Source organism: Pygoscelis adeliae, unplaced genomic scaffold, assembly GCF_000699105.1.
Source record: "Pygoscelis adeliae isolate BGI_AS28 unplaced genomic scaffold, ASM69910v1 Scaffold21, whole genome shotgun sequence".
NCBI classification, from domain to species: Eukaryota; Metazoa; Chordata; class Aves; order Sphenisciformes; family Spheniscidae; genus Pygoscelis; species Pygoscelis adeliae.
The window spans coordinates 3,431,591-3,449,771 of NW_008824243.1; the positions used below are offsets into that span (position 1 = coordinate 3,431,591).

The window sequence follows — 18,181 nt, forward strand, 5'->3', positions numbered from 1 at the left end:
ACCACAGCCTTGCATGGCAGAGAGAGGGACTGCGGGGCCCAGAGAAAACCCTTCTGTGATTGTACAGCAGAGAGTTACCAGATGTGAGCTCCCACGCCCAGGTTTAATGAAGAATCGGAATCAGCCGTTACGTAATCACTAGTTCTTTTAGACATGTTCCTCCTTCAGCCATATTTTAGTCATACCGTAGCCTTGGTGAATGCAGATTGCTTGACAGGAAAGTAAGGTAAGGTTTGTGGGACAAGCATTATCTTCTACAAGACCACCTGATGTAGTTGGAAAAAAAGGCAAGTTTAGGGCACACAATTATTTGTTCAGGTTTGAAAGCATAAATAAAGGTTTGAACAAAATGATCCCAGTTTACCTTACTTATTTTTAAAAATTGCACAATTTGAAAGAAAAATGTGATTCCCCTGTGGCAAGGGAAAGCCAATGAGGTAATTAATAGGGCAAAGAATAAGACAGAGAAACAGTACCACTACTGGTCATATTAGAGGTTCTTGTGAAAGACAAAGAAAGAAATGATGTGGAAATGATTAAAGATCTTCAAAAAACTACACATTTAAAAAATCATCATGGAATTCAAATGTCATGAGACACAAAAAATGATTACTGCTTCCAAGAAAATATCACGAGAAATAATTTTCTTGGTAATTCCATTCCAGATGAAAGAGTGATATATTAACACTGAAGAACTGTACAATAACTGAGCCCTGAAACCACTCAGTAAATCATTTAACAGAGTTTGGCAGATAATATCAGGAAATGTTTAAAAAAAAGTCTCTGCTCCCCAAGACACAAATCACTGTATTACGAGTCTCAGATATGAAAAAATTCTTTGTGTTAGCTTTATTTGTTATAAATGTGAAATATTCCAAATTTGATTCAATTTCAAGTTGTTCACACTTTTTGTACATTTTAAATTTACATCTTGTAATCATCTTGTTTTCTTATTTATTTTTCCCAGAGTTAAACAGTCGATCACATACCCAACTAAAGGACCTGGCAATATAAATCCAAGGTGCTGCAGGAAGTGACATAAGTAATTCGCTAGGTAACCTCTGATCCTCTACTCACTCAGTGTCAGAGAGTGATATTTCTACTGAAATAGTATTTCAGAAAGCAGCATTCTTCAGATAAGACTGAGATTCTTGTCCTAACAACTTTTAATGTAAGTTTTAATGAGTTTTTGGGATATAAGAGATGTCCATTCCAATGTTAAGAGGTGAATCTCAAGTAAAGGTGTATTTTTTGCCTCTCAAATCTTTGCACTGCAATATCAACTAGACATTGCACTTTACTTCTTGTCCTAACAAGTCGTGTTGCTGACATACAGCAGTTTGTTCCACCCAAAAGTGAGGGCAAAAAACCTCCAGTGCTTCGTAAATTATTTACTAAATATATGTTGAGATGAAAGGTGCGTACAGAATGCAAGATAAATACACATCTTAAACAAAGGAATAATAAAAAGAAGTGTAACTTTTTGTCAGCAGTTTGCAGTATGTACTGTTACAAGCATAACCAATATCCTAGCTGTGTCTTCAAAGACTGAGGTCATACCAACACAATTCCAGAAAAGTCCTTTTGCACTACTGCTGAAAGCTGTATAATGAGATATTCTTCATGGTAAATCTTACTTCTATTGCTCCATAATAGCAGCATTTTTCAATGCTGCACTTACCAGTGTCATGAAGAGGGAATGTGCTAACACCATTTGATATCCTCCGTTTTTGAAAGCATTTAGTACTAAACAGTGCTGTGTAAGACAGAACAAGAAGAAACACCAAACAGTACCAAGACCAGGAGGGACACCTGTCAAACGCGTCACATTGTTTCCCTTATATACTCATCTTACAATGTGAATTCTGACTGTATTTATATTCTGTTGCTGTAAACTAATTTCCTCTAATCGATATGAAAAGTTGAAGTTTTTCTGTGACTTCTCTCTTTCCACAGAGCTTCACTCAGGCAGCCATTGGTGGTCCATTACCCACATTGTTCCACTGAAACCACGTTATAATGGAATAAACACAAGCTGCCAGAAATTGTGGATTTGCACAGAGGCTTTGGGAAATCTGTGAGTAGACTTTATTATATGGGAAGACAGACTGCACAAAGAAACACCACTCAATGAGCCAAAATTTAAGATCTTAAAAGTTGCTACATCTGAGCTGGTGAACGCTTTTTGAGAATACAGATCTCTAGGCTTTGCTAATATGAAAACCTTCTTTGAAGGATAGTTTAGCTATGATAACTATTTCATTATGAAAAAATATGTTTGTTTTATAAAGATTAGGTATTGATTAAAAAGAGTTCTTACTACAAGAATAGACTACATATTCATGTTACTTAAATAGACTGTAAACCAATAATGTTATTTTCCTTACTGAAACCAGGTTAGATGTACTGTAAGGTTCCTGTAAAGCACTAGAGAATACCTCAACGTCTTAATTCTTTTTTATTCTCTTCCAGTTCTTCACTGAAATGCTCTTGCATACCATCCTCCTATTTGCCATAATTTTTTTCTTTGTTATACATTTTTCAGCTTGTACATCCCTCTGTAACTGAGTCAACTGGTTGCTAGTATGTACTTACTCACTAATTTGGCAGTGATGGACACAGTTGCATTTTATAAGCTCCTGGAAAGCTGTGGGGTTTTGATGACCCAATCATTCACCACAGGCCTACACTTCTTTTGGCATTAGTTTTCTAACCAGAACTCATTGGGTAGGTTTCTAACTGGCAGAGTGAATTCACATTGCAAAGATCACCCTGAAATTTGTGCTTGGTAGTTTGCATGTAATGTGTGCTGGAGTAGACAGTATTTGTGTGGTGAAAATAGTTTATTCATTTGGCACAAAAAGATATGATAATGCCATTCATCAGAAAAACGTACAGATGGCAGTTGGATTGTCTCAGGAAGGGTTCATATTCTGTATTCTCTCTCTAAAGTAAAGTTGTCTTATGTGGTTTTCACGATGATTCATCTGATGCTGACTTGTGGGCAACTACAGTGCTAAGAGCCTAGTGGGGACAGAGAATACAGCCTGGCAGACATTCCAGGACTTCTCTGATGTCCAAATTTGCACTTTCAGCAAAAGCTAACACATTTCCAGATACATTCTTGCCTATTCTGACTTCCTTTCCTGAGATCTCTGTGACGTCTTTCATTCTGTTGTCATCTGGAAACATTTTATGCTTCTGTTTGAACATCAGTTCATAAATCTCTCTTGAAAGAAGGATCATTCCGAAGACAATTCTTGAACTCACTGTATCTACTCTCTTGCTTTGTGTATGTTCAGTATGTGATCAGGAAAATCTGTAAGACTGACTGATTGACAGACTGACGAATTCTACCTAATTCGTACTCACCAGATGTAGCCAGTCATATTCAGCACTTCAAGCAATGTTCTACCAATGTAAGATCTTGCGTTTCTAATTCTAAATACCTGAAGGTTTGCATGAGTCAAACAGAATTATTCAATAATATTATGTCTCTCACCAAGTTTAAAGATATTTCAAACCTGAAAAAGTAATGTAATATAAACAGCACAAAAACTAAACATGAGATAAAAAAGAGTGGATTGCAAGAAAAACAACATTATGGAACACAATTTGCATTCTGGATGCTATCTTGGAAAAGAACAGCCTTTGAAAGGTTATTACACATTAAAAAAATCTACCAAACAATACAAATAAATGACTTATTTAAGATGGGTTCACTTCAGACGCAGTTTATTACCATCTGCACTACTAGACTAAATGGGAGTAAAATTTTCAAAAAAAAAACCCCACTTAAAAAGATTTTCTCCCATTTAGTTCCAACTAGAGTTTTTCTCCATGAAACAAAAACAGTAACAAACAAAATTATTTTAATACACTGCCATACAACAAATAGATAGTGTACCTGCCACCCCCCCTCCACACACTCACACACACTATATTGTTTGAATATCAGATATACACAAACACAATATATTTGCTATGGTTAAGACAGAAATTGAGCCACAAAGATAGCTTGCCCCATACAGTACAAGAGATCTACAAGAAAGGCAGGAATAAAATTCAATTCTTGCAAGCCCCTGTTTTAACCACATCATCCCTTTTAAGAATTCCCTGTAGTAAAGAAATTTCTTTTGATACAGACTTTTTTTCTTTTCAAAAAAAGCTCTAACATAGGAGCAAACACTGCTCTCTGATTTTTTTTTTTTTAAGTGCTTTCAAATTTATGCTGGCCTAAATGTAAACAGAAGTTGCCCTATAAGTTTTACAAATACTTGGCTAGACACCAAACACTGCACTTACATAAGGCCATATAATCACCTGACACTTGTAGCTGCCTCGCTGATTTTCCAAGAATTTTAATCCTCTTTTCCTGAAACTATCCCTTTAGTGAGAAAATGTTTATTCTATTACTGATATGCTTGCTTTGGAGACAAACAGTTTCATGTACCAAACAGGAGAATAGTATTTTCCACTCTCAAACACCAGAAACCAAGAGATTTCTTTGTACAGCAAAGTACAGAGTGTGGCTTGTCATATAAAAGGGCCCATTCCTCAACTGTGCACTCCCAGGCTGTTTCTAGGCATTTAAAAGCCTTTCTACAGAATAATGAAGCTTCCCAGCTCTTCCTTCCTGCCAAAGAGACCGATCATCATGCCAGCAAGTAATGCACATAGCTGGTGCACAGCAATTATGAGACTGTGCAAAGAGCAGACCAGAGACAGCTGCTTGATGGTTGGAGGCAGAAGTAACTTGAACTTCCTATTATCATAGGTTTGGGTTTTATAGAATGTTTAAATACATAACTAACCTATTCGCTTCGCTTTAGTTTGTATTTTATGTCAGATATAAAATGTAATGGGTCAAATCCCTAGCCCCATGAAGTCAATGGAAGTTTTAACTACAGACTTCAAAGAAACTAAAATCTGTCTCATTATTACTCAAAATGTTTCTGATTAGTGACTATACAATTGGAGCTATTCATTAACAATTATTTTGGTGTCTGGTTTTTTGCATGTAATTTACACTTACATCCTTTGTAATAATTAAAGGTTGCTAAAGTGACAACAGAATGTAGTAAGAAGTCTCTGAACCACAAATTGTGGGAAGCCAGAACAATACTCCAGGGAGTTACCACTTCTCTTTAAAAAGGATTATTGCGTGCTTCTCTTACAACAACAGAGTAACAGATTGGTTCAGATTGGAAGGGACCACTGGAGATCTTTGGTCCATCCTCTGCTCAAAGGAGGGTGAACTAGAGCAGTTGTTCAGGCCATACCCACTCAGGTTTTTAGTATTTCCAAGGATGGAGGCTCCACAAGCTCTCTGGGCAACCTGATCCAGCGTTTGACCACCCTCACAGTAAAAAATATTTTTCTTATTTTTAAGTATTTCAGTGTGTGCCCATTGCCTCTTTGCAGTGGTGTCACCTTGTAGTTGTACGTATATTGGAGGAATATTTGGAAATCTCCACTGTTGCAAAACCACCAGCATAACTCCACTTCAGTTGTACAAAAGACCACTCAAAACATCATTCGCTGTCAATCACTAGTGTGTCAAAGCAAATTTAAATTCCCACCATACTCCTACATAAGCACTACATACTTCCTACTATTACTCCTGCAAGCAGTTTTTCCCTGAAACACAGATCTATCTTGTAACACTTCTACACCGTTTGAGGTTCCAGAAACCAGAAAGGTCTTGTCATACAAAAGGGTGAGTGAGGAAATGAGCTGTGCCTAGAAAGTCAGAGCAAATTCTTAGAAAACAAGTTCTACTTCTGTAGCTGCATGATCCATAAAGTAGGAGGAAAAGGAGAGCATGAGATTAATGGCCGAGAAGAGCCACTGATGACTCCGCAGCAACTACCACCCTGTGCTTTCCAACGCTTCCCTCCCTTAACATCAGCAAAGCAGCAAGAGAAAGGGGCTATAGGCTGTACACAGTGCTGCAGCTCTGGCACAGATGGAACAGACAGCGACTGCTCCCAGCAGCCTAATACCCTCAGCATCTGCTTCCTTTGCCTATGCCCAAAGACAGTCTTCAGTGGAAATTTCTCTAGTGCAAAATCAACTGGTAGTTTGTGGCTACACCAGGCATTTCATTGTTCTAGCACTTGTGCAGATACAACGGTTGAGGTAAGAGGAGAGCAAAAGGAACAAAACAGTGCATGGGGACTCCTCGTGCTACCTTGTCCCATTCTGCTCTGACACAACACAACTGGAGGCCACCAAAGGATGGACAAAAGTCAGTCACTTAAAAGCAAGTACAACTGCAGGAATACCATTCTGTGTGAACATAAGGGATTCCATACCCTCGCCTAATGCCTGACATACCCACAACCTCCAATATGAATGAAGCTTTGGCGACGCAGAACTCAGCTGCCTTCTGTGGGGATTATGCAGATCAAGTGTGGAAACTGTCCTGTGGTACTCATGAAATTCAAACTCTGATAACAAACCAAAAGGAATTAAAGTTGCAGTTGTTTATTAAAATTCCTGCCTAATTTAAACAGTTACGCATAATGGAATGAAAACAGTTAAAAAATGAATCTGTTGTTCCCTGTTACTAAAAAATAGTTTATTCTTTTTGTTGTTTTCAATAACTACACTGTTCTGCTGAAAACTGAATCTCCTAAATAAAAAATGTAGTTTTAAAAACTTCACTACCGAACTTATACTAAGTAATTATTTGAAAGGTTGGCAACAATCTCTATTTTTGTCTTTATCTTCACTTTCCTAAAAGTGCAGTTCTTTTACATCCAAACATATATTGCTTCTGGGATGCATTATGTACAATGGGAAGTCATTAGAAAATTGTTTAAAATCTTAGACCATTAGTTTCGTGCAAATAGAGCTGACTTCAGTTTCTTGCTCGAAAGATTTTTTGACAAATAATGTAGCAGTTAACTGCCAATTTTCTAGTGGGAAAACTAAACATAATTTCAAACTATGATATTTTGTTTCCTCCATCTCGTCTGAAACATTGTTCCCAACTAGTTTATTAAACACTGAGTATATCTCCAGCTCAGCACGTTTACCAAATTAAACAGGAATTCAAACTTCCATTCCTTCTAAGGGCCAAGCCTGCAGGTAAACAACATCTGCCTGGAGATCTCTGGATTTTCTTCTGCATCGTGAGAAGTACGTTCTGGCCAGAGAATCTAGCTCATACAGCAGAACAGGCACATCAAGCCCCTCTAAAATTCCCATGTGGTACTGACCTAAAATGGAAAATGTTGAGAGTTGAATTTACATGAAATAAAGCATGTTAGGTCAGTTGTTGATAAATAAATAAAGAAATCCAATTTTAGGGATGCGTGTTTGTGTGTCCGTCTGTCTGTATCTCGACTGAGTGGGCAAAAATTAAAAAATTAACTTTTGTTCTATCTGGAATGAAAGAAAAAAAAATTGGACACTGCTTTAGAAAAAAAACTTCAGCACTACCTAACACCTTCCATGAATGGAATTTTTGACGAGTATCATGAATTTGCTTGACAATTAATTTTTCTTTGCTCTTGAGCATCTTCAGAGACTTTTTTTGTAGGGCCTGTTCCTAACTCCAAGAGACGAGTAGTGGAACTACGAGATAGTGTCTCTGCTGCAGAAGAAATAGCAGTGGCTTCTCAAAGCAATATGTACATTTTGATAGGGTGGTGCTGCCAGCGTGTAATATTGGCTAAAGCAGGAATACAGGTATGCACAGCTAATGCTTACTAATGAAACTAATGCTGATGTCTTTGGAGGGAAGCTCATACATGTTACAAACTGTCCAAACGATCCTTTTCTTTCCTTTAACCTGTAACATGCAGCAGTGATCCTGACCAGAAGACCATTGCACATCGAGGAGCTAGTGACCCACACGGCAGTTAACCTGAGGGGGTCCACCAGGCCTGTGCTGTACACCCAGGTTGACCTTCAGGCCTGTGTTGTGTGGCACATACCCCTTGGCTGCAGGATAAACCTAGCCAGCTCATTGCAACCGGCAGCTCCCACTTGGTACCAACCGTCCCACCACCTGCCTGTCCTTCCCTTTACCTAAAAGTGGAGCAGGGAGTTCTCATGTGAACATCCTTTCTGTTTGACAGTAGAAATGATGAATCGAGCTGTTTAGTTGTAAGAAAAGCCTATAATAGCTCGAATAACCAAAAGGGGATAAGCCTTTCTAAGACAGGACCTGCACAGCACGCTGATCGCAGGGAGGATAAACTACTGAAATTTTTGGAATGCAGAAAAGCACGCTGTATCACTTTTACAGACAGAAGTACAAACAGGGACAAAAGTAGTAGGTTTGTTGGGTTTTTTTTTTTTACATTTAATAGCACTTATTACTCTCTTCATTTACAACTACTTAATTTTTGTTTCAGAAAACACCAAGCCTTACAGAAGCTAATGCAAACTGTTTTTAAAAAGGTTGTAAATACTTTGTTCACAGGCACATACATGTATTTTCATGTATATATTTTAATTTTAATAGGATAATGACATGAGAATTGTAGGAATGAAGTATGCAGTGGAAACAATAGTGGAATCTAAGGTAAAACCCAGTATTCTGAAAACCAAAATTTTCAAAAAAATCAACTGACTAGAACACCTGAGACAATGACATTGTACAAATGCTTATTTAAAAACAACGATCAATCATTCTATAGGCATTGTTATTTCTCATGTAAATCACCTTAAAAATTATGATTTTAAAGCAGGATTTCTTAAAACAGTCATTCTGGGGAAAAACTGTTATTTGCAGTAAGAATTGATAAAAATATTATGGCTTTCTATTGAGGTCTACAGAAAGGTAGTCATTGTCTCAAAATGGAGCAATATCAAGACTGAAGACTCGTTCCAGATTTACTGCCACATGTTCTCATTCACATGCTTCTGTCTGGGGCAGCAAAGGAAGGATCAGAGATTCCTTCTAGATATCACTGTGCTCCCAAAACGGTGGACACAGGGAAATCTGAGCTGTGGTACAGTCTGAACACAAGCTATATTTTTCTTTAGGTGACACCAGAAAGCAGGAAAGTAGCCACATCCATGACTTGACAGCTTTACACCATCTGGAAAGAGGCGATCTCAGTGAGAAGAGGGGCAGCTCAGTCCCACTAGTGTAAATATAATCAAAGAGGTTTGCAGTACATCTTTCGAAAACATAAATGAACTACCTTCCCTTTTGCTTCCACCTCCTTCCCAATAATTATTTATTCTACCTAAATTTCCCCTCTTTGAATACCTGATATTTCTCTTAAAATGAAAGCCTTTTTTAATGAGAAAGCCAACTAGATAAATTAGACTACAGGCTGCCGCCTTCTTTGCTCACGTTTCGCCATTCTTGACATGCGGACTCCGATATGCTGTAATCTATCAGCGTATAGCTTATTCAGAAACCTTTCATTTTGATGTATTATTGTTTACATAACCATAACAGTTTACTTAACTCAGCTACTCTGCCTAAGATACAAATCAGCCCTACAATCAATATAACCCGCTTTTAAGCCCAGAATCAATTACTGGCCTGACTATTAATTTTGCAGAACTGAAGAATTCTGAGAGTCTGTTAGCCCCCAGGCATTAGTACTGTAAACATCAGAGTATTCCACTCACCATTTTTATCAAGGTAATCCAGGTATCAAAAAAAGCACCTCGGAGAGTAATTTTTTTTTTAAATAAATGTTTAAATGTAGTAAAGAAAAACATGTTGCACCTTCTATTTCTACCATTAATAATAAATATTTACATCTAGTCTACATAGTTAACTTTTGGCTTAGATTTATGGCCAGGAATTGGGGTGTTAAAGCAGTCCCAGCGGGAGGATAAAAAATTACAGGAGTGATGAAACTTGACACAGTGAGCCATACATCAAGTCTCCACAATTGAGAGCCCCAGAACACAAACCAAGTACTTGGTAACAAGAAGGCTCTGCAATGTGTCACAAAGGAAAACAATGACAACGGCTTGTCAGGTTTTCAGTTCTTCAGTGAAGGACAGGCAAGAACTGGGTGTGGGGTGGGGCTCTCAGGTGATTACCAATACCCCGCAAAATGCAAACGGGAAACAGATCCAGGATGCCAACAAACCCCTGAAAAACAGCAGGATAAGCTGTTCACTCAAAGCATCATGATTTTTTTTAATTAGAGGTAGAAATACAAAGATAAATAGAGTATATTATGTGATTTAGAAAATACTCTCATATGCATGGGCTTACCACAGTCTTTCAGCCCTTGTGAAACCCTTCCTGGAAAATCAGGAGTTGAGGGACACAAATCATTAAAAAAGATCCCTAAAATGTAATGCTTATATATAGTGTGACAAGGAGAGAACACGTAAGACAGACAGAATCCATTTGGGATGGGCTACTTACCACAGAGCCACCTGTGAGAAAGTGTGATCAGCCTAGACTCATATGACTGAAACTTTGTACCACTGCATGGACAAATGATGTCCAATAGATGTTGGAAGGAAAAAAAATTGTTTTATTCTGTTTTTTTCAGGAATGGAAATTAAATTAAGATGTTCTTTTGTCTCTACATAGATCATTTGTGGACAACAGCCAAAGACCAGATATTTATTTATCTTGCTGTATAAATATGGTGAAGGAGAAAGATAGGTAGGAGAAAGACTGAAACACTAAATGTTCTTTACACCGTCATGCTGAAATAAAGAATTTGAGAGTGCTCACTTCTCTCCTGTGTGATCCCGTGCTCTGTTGAAAAAACTAATGGTCTCTAAATTCAATCCTGTCATCTGCTGTCTTTGGCAGAAGTGATATAACAGTGTACATTTCCTGCACTACACTTGTAGGAAAGGTTGAAAAGATGTGGCTGTGATATCCCAGCCTCTAGTGCACAATGTGCTGTGTCATGCTACTGATGTTCAGGAAGCAAACAGGACATAAGTAATAGTAAATAGCTACAAGCCAAAGTAGAAAGGCGATATTGAACAGTCAGAATAAACTGTAACATTCATCTTGTTGCTAAGAGGTAAATCATTGCCAATTAGACCATTTAATTAAATAAATGCTTTCTGCCACCTTGATTAAGTTTAAAGTAATCACTTTTTGTCCAGCTCAGATTTTCTTCACATAACATTACATTTAGTAAAGAGTAGTATTCATAGTCTTTGAAGAAAATCGATGTATTGTCTGTTCTCATTGATGGGAAATAGTTGCCCAGCGCTCTAAAACCTCTGAAGGAAGGATGCTCACTAGATAAGGAAAAAGCAGACATACACGCAAACCCTATGGAACTCTACAAATGAGAAATATCTAAGACAAGGAGCAGTCACTCTTCTGATCCTAAAGAGTTAATCTAAGAAGAGCAAGTAAATCCAAATTTTGTAACTATATCAACTCCTTTTGAATTTTTAAAGACTGGTAACTTTATCATTACCTATCTGGAAATTCAGTGATTTATCTAGTACTAGCAGCACTGATGTGCACTGTCTGGTTGTAGGCAAAGGTATTTGACAATCATGGTCAATAGCATTATACCCCATTCCAGCCTTAAGTCCAGTACAGTAGTAACAAATAATTTTTTTTTCCTCACTTACCACTATAAGTAGGGTGCAAAGTAATTTCTGATTGCTCTATGCATTTCTTAAAATGTATTTTAATTGACTGAAACTCTGAATTTAATTCCACATTTATTACTGACTACCCAGAAAAGAAACTTTTTTCCAAGAGGCTAGATATCAAGCATAATAAGCTTTTTTCCTTCCTTCTCCCTTAGTTTAATATTTAGTTTTACAGTACAGGCATACTTTTAACGCAAATATGATGTAATAACTGTGATTTTTTTCCCCTTTTTTTAATTGTGTAAGAATGAACAGCAATAATTATTAGAAATTAATAAAGAACTCTATTTGGCAAAATATATTCAAAACTAAATGTATCTCAATATAATTTATCTCAGAGGATGATCATAAGTAGATGCTAAACATCCAACTTGATAGCAAGGTATATATTAGAGTGCATATATATATCAGAGAACATATTAGAAAATATTAGTGAATATATTAACAGATACCAAAATAAATTGTTCTTTAAATACCAAATTATAACACAGAACACATATCCCAATCATTATCTTTTACTTTTGCTACACATTCTTTTAAAAATAACCAGCTTGTACTTCTTCTTTAATGTGAATCCATTAATACCCAGGAAAAAAATTTTAGTATGTGCAACACAACTGTTAGCCAGCAACTTTCAGCTGAAGGAAAACATCCTGATAAACTGAAAAAATGCTGATTTATTTGCTTTTTGCCCACCTTCTTAGTGAGCAATTTTTATTAAAAAAAATCCTTCTTTAATGAAAGTCTTTTTAGTACTTCCTTAGCTATTATTCTTTTTGTTCATTATGCAGTTACAGTCCTGCACTGAGCTTTAACTTCAAGAATAAATAAGTGATTATTCAGAGCTCTGTATCTCTTTAAATTTAGTATTTCACGCTATAGGTGAACTAGTTGAATAATTACAACATATATTAATAGGAGCAAATATTCCACTGAATATTTAGCTATTTTATAAATCTGTTGATCATATGCAACTCTCCTACCGGGTAACAATGGCAGAAGGAAGGAGTCCAATCAGTCCAAGGATTCTCTTCCTAAAGAAAAAACAAATATGACTTATGTCATATCTGGAGCTAAATTACTTTCTTAAACTGGAGAAATTTAAAATAAAACCTTCTTGATCACATTTTTAAGTTTGTTGTCCTGCACATGTAGAAACATTCAGCTATCTTTTGGAATGCACAACCACATATCACGATATATGAGAAAAGAAAAAGTACAATGAACATGAAAACAGGGAAATGAGTGACTCCACTCACTGGTGTTTCCAGGATAGCCAATGTATCAATTCCAAAGTACAACAGTCAGATTTACCGAGCCCCGCTCATTAATGGCAGTTGATATCAATATCCATACGAACATATCCATATATATCCAAACATGCCAATATTAAGTGTGACAACTGTGTACTGTGTAGTATGTTAGAAGGGGATACATTCAGTCCCAGTACAAGCAAAGGAATGAGTTAACTGGACACTTAAAATTATGTGATTGCAAACTGTTTTTCAGTTTTCTGTTTTTCCTTTCCCAACAAAGAATCTAGAACGCCACATGAAATACCCATGTATGCTATACAGTATGTATGATGAAGTTTGGTACCATCCTGAGGCATCATGGTTGTTTAATGCTAGTCTGCAAGATATGCAGCAGTGTTACTGCGACTCCTTAGAAACTTAACTCGGGCCAAGACACAGACACCTCAGCGTGCTTACAATTCACAGCCTAGAGTCCTCTCTTAACTGTAGGATCCAATTACCATTCTGTTAAAAAAATGGAGCAGGGCTTGCTGTATTCTGTGAAATCACAGCCAGGATAACAGAAGGAAGTGAGAAAACAAACGCCTCCCAGACAGCAACCTATTGTTGCTGTGTATCCCCATTAAACAAAAAAGATTCAAGTCAACATATGGCAGAAAAGTGATCCTACCCAGCAAGAGACAGGGCTTTTGAAAACAAAGACGACTCTGCTCCGTTCCTGCTAAAGTTGTGCCACTGTGAAGCAAAGAATTCTGTAGTCTGTAGGAACAGAAACGATGTGTGAGATTTATCCCAAGGAACAGGGCATTTAGCAGGGAGTGACACATCCTCATCTCTAATTCATGCTCCCAAGACAATTTAAATTCATGCAGTCACTCTTTAAGATAGATTACTTGGAGGGAGGAGACGGGTTTGAACACTCTCAGAAGCAAACTGAATCTTCCAACTCTTATATCAGTAATCAAACAGATGATAGGTTGTTAAATAAAAGGTTATTCAATCTCCCCATCCTTCATGTTAAAAGCAAGCAGCAACACCAAACTAAGAAGCTCTGAATATGAATGTGTGCTTGGTGTGGCCTGAGAATACTGACAAAATAGAGCCCTTGGACACCTGAGGATTGTAAATGGCTGAATGGGAAACAGGTGCTAAACTGCTCTAGCTCGTGCACACTGAATGTGCACAAAAGTAAAATCCTAGACACTCTAGAGATATAAATTAAAATCAAAGAAGAGCCTCCTGATTTTAGGCATCTCCTGGGTTAGGCAGCAGCTGTGTGAGATTTCTCAGATCGCGTTTTTGGACTTAGGCACCTGAATTCTCCCGAAATCCTGCTTTAGGTACTTAACGTCCTTTATTGGATCTAGCCAATAAACTCTCTCTGTCTTTGCTCTACCTGGTTAAGTATTTTAGATCCTATTACGTTTTGCCTCCCTTTTTATTTTTAATGAGATCCTTATCTTTCTAACATGTAGTTAACTGTTTATCCTATGTGTAGTTGGTTTTTTTTATACTCACTTGTGCATACATAATTACTAAGTGTAATTAAATAATTTACTAAGGGCCTTATTTCGGAAGTACCGAGAACCCAGAGCTCCAATTTTCTCAAAGGGAATTAAGATCCCTTGGAAAACCCATACTGCAGTGCTGTACAGAAAAGCCAAAAATACTGGTAGCAGTCTAGCCCTGTTCAGCTCAATTTAACTTCTGAGACCAAGCTGCAAATGCAGCTTTGTGGACTCTTGCACCTAAAAAAATTTAGTCAAAGCCAACTTCTGCCCAACACTGTGCTGCACAAAGGTCAGTATTTGTTTTACTGCAGTGATGCTGAGCATTTTTCCATTTAAAAGCCTGCGTGCCAGAACTATCTCACTAAAGCCCCAAAACTCTACTAAGCAACAAAGAACAAACTGAAACAAAACAAAACCAAGTTGGTCCTGAGGATTCATTATTCCTTAGCCACGGCTGAAGTGACTCAAGCATCACTGGCTAAGGTCTTCAAAAGCTACGCCATTCAAGAATTGCTTATTTTTAATATGGTTTGAGATTGTGGTTTTTATGTTTATTTGTTTTTTCTAGAAGAAAAGGTGATAATAGTTTCCCAGTAGAACAATTAGTTCTCTGGAACATTATGCCTTTTTTTTTTTTTTTTTTAAACAGTATGACTCTTTGTCTAATCTAATCTTTCTCCAATTCATTTTATTTTGACTTTGCTACACATATCTTGGCAAAAAGTTACAACAGCTGGATAGCTAGCTAGCTACCTTTAAAGAAATAGAGGGAAAACAGCCAGAAAGCCATTACCACATTTCTCCTAGAATATAACTACCTTCTTTGGGTTAACTACTTTTTCTTGGGATATATGCCAAGAGAGACTGTAAAAATGGGGCTTGGTTCCAGATTTCCAGTACGCAGGTATTAATTTTTAGGTCCACTGCCTGCCACTGCCTGTTCCCTTAGCCTGAGTTGGTTTTGCTTAATTTTGTTTATATTGCTGTTGATTCCTGAAGATCTTAAATCAGAATAATTGTGTGTAATTCACCTAAAGTGGAGTCAAATACAACTTAAAACAGTATTTTATTGTCATCTCGTGTTTAACTGGGTTGTACACACTACTTGTACAAGGAGTTCCTTATAGAAACATCCAATCAACAGCTTAAAAAGCATAAGCAAAGAATGTACTTCTACCTCACTGCACTGAAGGCACAGTACTTTGTAGGAACCTTTCTGAACAAGGACAACCAAGACTTAGATAAGCAGTTGTAAAATACTGCTCTTTGGTAGGAAGGGGAAGGACAATCCCTCGAGTCTTTCTTTGAATGGCCCACGTGAACTGTGCAATGGCATTTGTTTTGTTTTAAAGTATCATTTATCTGACCCTACAAGAGGAAAAAAAAAAGGATTTCTGTGTGCATTTTCTTTTTAACGGAGTGGTGGTGGAGCTCTGTGTGTTATCTAATCTAGTAGAAAGTTGCATGTCTTTTTTTTTTCCCCCTCTCTTACATAACTATCACATCCTGATGGTAACACAGTGAAAGATTAGAAAATTGAGGTTTTTTTCTTGTTTAGTTAAATATGCCAAAGGTGAAATAATGCACCAAACCCAAAGCTTGAAGAATCAACTGTCGCTTAAAGACATAAGAATGACCACACTGGGTAATACCAAAGTCCAACTAGGCCCAGTACTCTGTTTCTAACGGTGATAAAAAATGAACATCTAGAGAATAAGGACGAGGTAAATATACAGTCAGATTTCTCCCCAAATAATCCCCCAGATTCCAGGGATCTGTCTCTCAGGGGTTTCCTGACACAAAAGTGATTATTTTTATGCAATGGACTCTTTCCTATGGACTTCTTTATACTCTTCTTGAACCTAGCTGTAGTATGCCAGGCTCCAAAATTACTTGCTATCCAGAGGATTCCCTCTTTTCTTGGAGCATACTGCTGACATATTTAAGAACAAATCTGAAGTCTGTATCTTTACTCTAATGACCTGCTTCAAAGTCTTTCTACAATCACACAGAACAAACTTAAGCAAAAATCAATCTTTTGTCTATCTGAACCTAGGCAATTTTTTTTTCCTTGATGCATGGAAGTCCTGAGTTCCCAAGAGAAACCTAAGAAAATAAGGGTAACTGTGAATGTAGAGAACAGCATGTATCAGAAACATTAGGAGACAGTAAGGGGTTACAGTTAAGTACTGCTAGCAGAAGGAGAAGCTCTGAAGAAAAGTACTAACTAAAGATAGATTTCTAAAACTGGTGGAAGCAGCATAAAATGGCAGGCTCCCTATCCCATCTATGCATCCATCCTACCCCAACTCCCTTCTTTCACTGCTTTTAATTGTTTTAAAGCGAAGGACAATGGGAAAAACCTCAACTCTTCTGCTCCAGGACCCCACAAGTATTTTGTTCCTGTACATTGGGAATTATGAAAAATAGCTGATTGTAGCTGACAATACTGCTTGAATCATCAGTACGAATGCTAACATATGACCTTTTACTAGAAATGGCCATGGTGGAAAGAAACAGGTTTTCACTTCTACTTGTTTTTAATTGTTACTGCAGAGGACAACCTTACTATCCTAACTCCAGCTTTTTAAGGAAGTTCCACAAACACCCGAACTTTGTCCTGTTTTATTTTTCTTCTCCATTTCCGTAGGTAATCTAATCTGAAATGCAAAATAAACTACTGTTGTTCTCTTTAATGATGGCCCACAGTACTTCTTTCAGAGTTTTACTTCTGTCCAAATTCTCTGCTTATCTCCCCGATACTTTGTGAAGGGTCAGCTCACACCTGACATGTCTAAAACCCAATCCATAGCCCATTCAAACCATTCGTAATTCAAAGCATTTTACCTTATCCCGCCACCATTCAAGTTCACACTACAGGCACCTCTTTTACTTTGATCCTTCCTTAGACTGTCACTTCCTAACTCACGCCATTTTAAAATGAATTATTCTAAGAGATTATCTTTCCTATCTCTTCACGTTTAAAATATACTCATGTTCTCCCCCATATTTCAATTACCATAACATCTTTTTTTCTTTGACTTTAGGTACTTGAAAGATGCTGTAAAGGCAAAGGATGCGGTTTAGTGGATGAGTTCAGACAAAACGTCTTGATGTCAATCCAGATGTGTCTGGTTATTTCCACTCATGGCATCTTTGACTGTAGCCCTCTTAACAACCTTCAGTATCATCCTCCAGCCTGTCATATGTGAAATACAGCTAAAGACAAATACAGCTTTGTTCCTTTCATAAGGCCATAAATTAATTTTCCTGATGTGTAAGTCTTGCCTGGAAGTTCTTAGAGGAACCGTTATATTTATCTGAGACTTCTAGATTTATGACAGCCTTATAACTTAAAAAAAAAAGGCATTGTAGCAACTGTAAATACACAGCACTTATGCAATAGACTTTCAGCTTTCATTAGAGGCTGACATACATCTGGAAACCCTGAACATTTCCCCATGAAAATGGACTGTTGACTACCACTTAGTTTAGGTAAAGTAGATCAGGTACTTCCCCAAAAGCACTCGACTAACTATTTTACACTCGTGGAAAACAAAGTTTACCACACCAACTGGCTGTTATGGCATAGCACACGCACAGCAGGTCTAAACAATGAAAGCATCGGACCCCATCCTATGGGCATGCCACACGAAGTGCTGGGAACATTCAAGAGAAGAGGGAGAAATACATAAACCCGAAGGACAAAGAGATTTTTCTTAATCTTGTAACTTTTATCGTGTCCTCCATTAAAAAAACTAACGCAACGGAAAACGGGCCAGCCCAAGCGGCCGGAGGCGAGTGTGGGCATCAGCCGCCGGGAGGGCGGCCGCGGACGGGCTG

General features: G+C 37.5%; 1 protein-coding gene across 1 annotated transcript in view; it reads left to right on the forward strand.

Annotated features, from left to right (window-relative positions):
- The first annotated feature begins 6,326 nt into the window (after positions 1-6,326).
- Positions 6,327-18,181, forward strand: part of LONRF1 (LON peptidase N-terminal domain and ring finger 1) — a 30,379-nt gene continuing 18,524 nt past the window's right edge. Inside the window, exons 1-3 of the mRNA XM_009335202.1 lie at positions 6,327-6,432; positions 7,550-7,698; positions 8,480-8,539. Of these exons, the coding sequence (XP_009333477.1) occupies positions 6,327-6,432; positions 7,550-7,698; positions 8,480-8,539 (315 nt within the window). The remainder of the gene's footprint in view (positions 6,433-7,549; positions 7,699-8,479; positions 8,540-18,181) is intronic.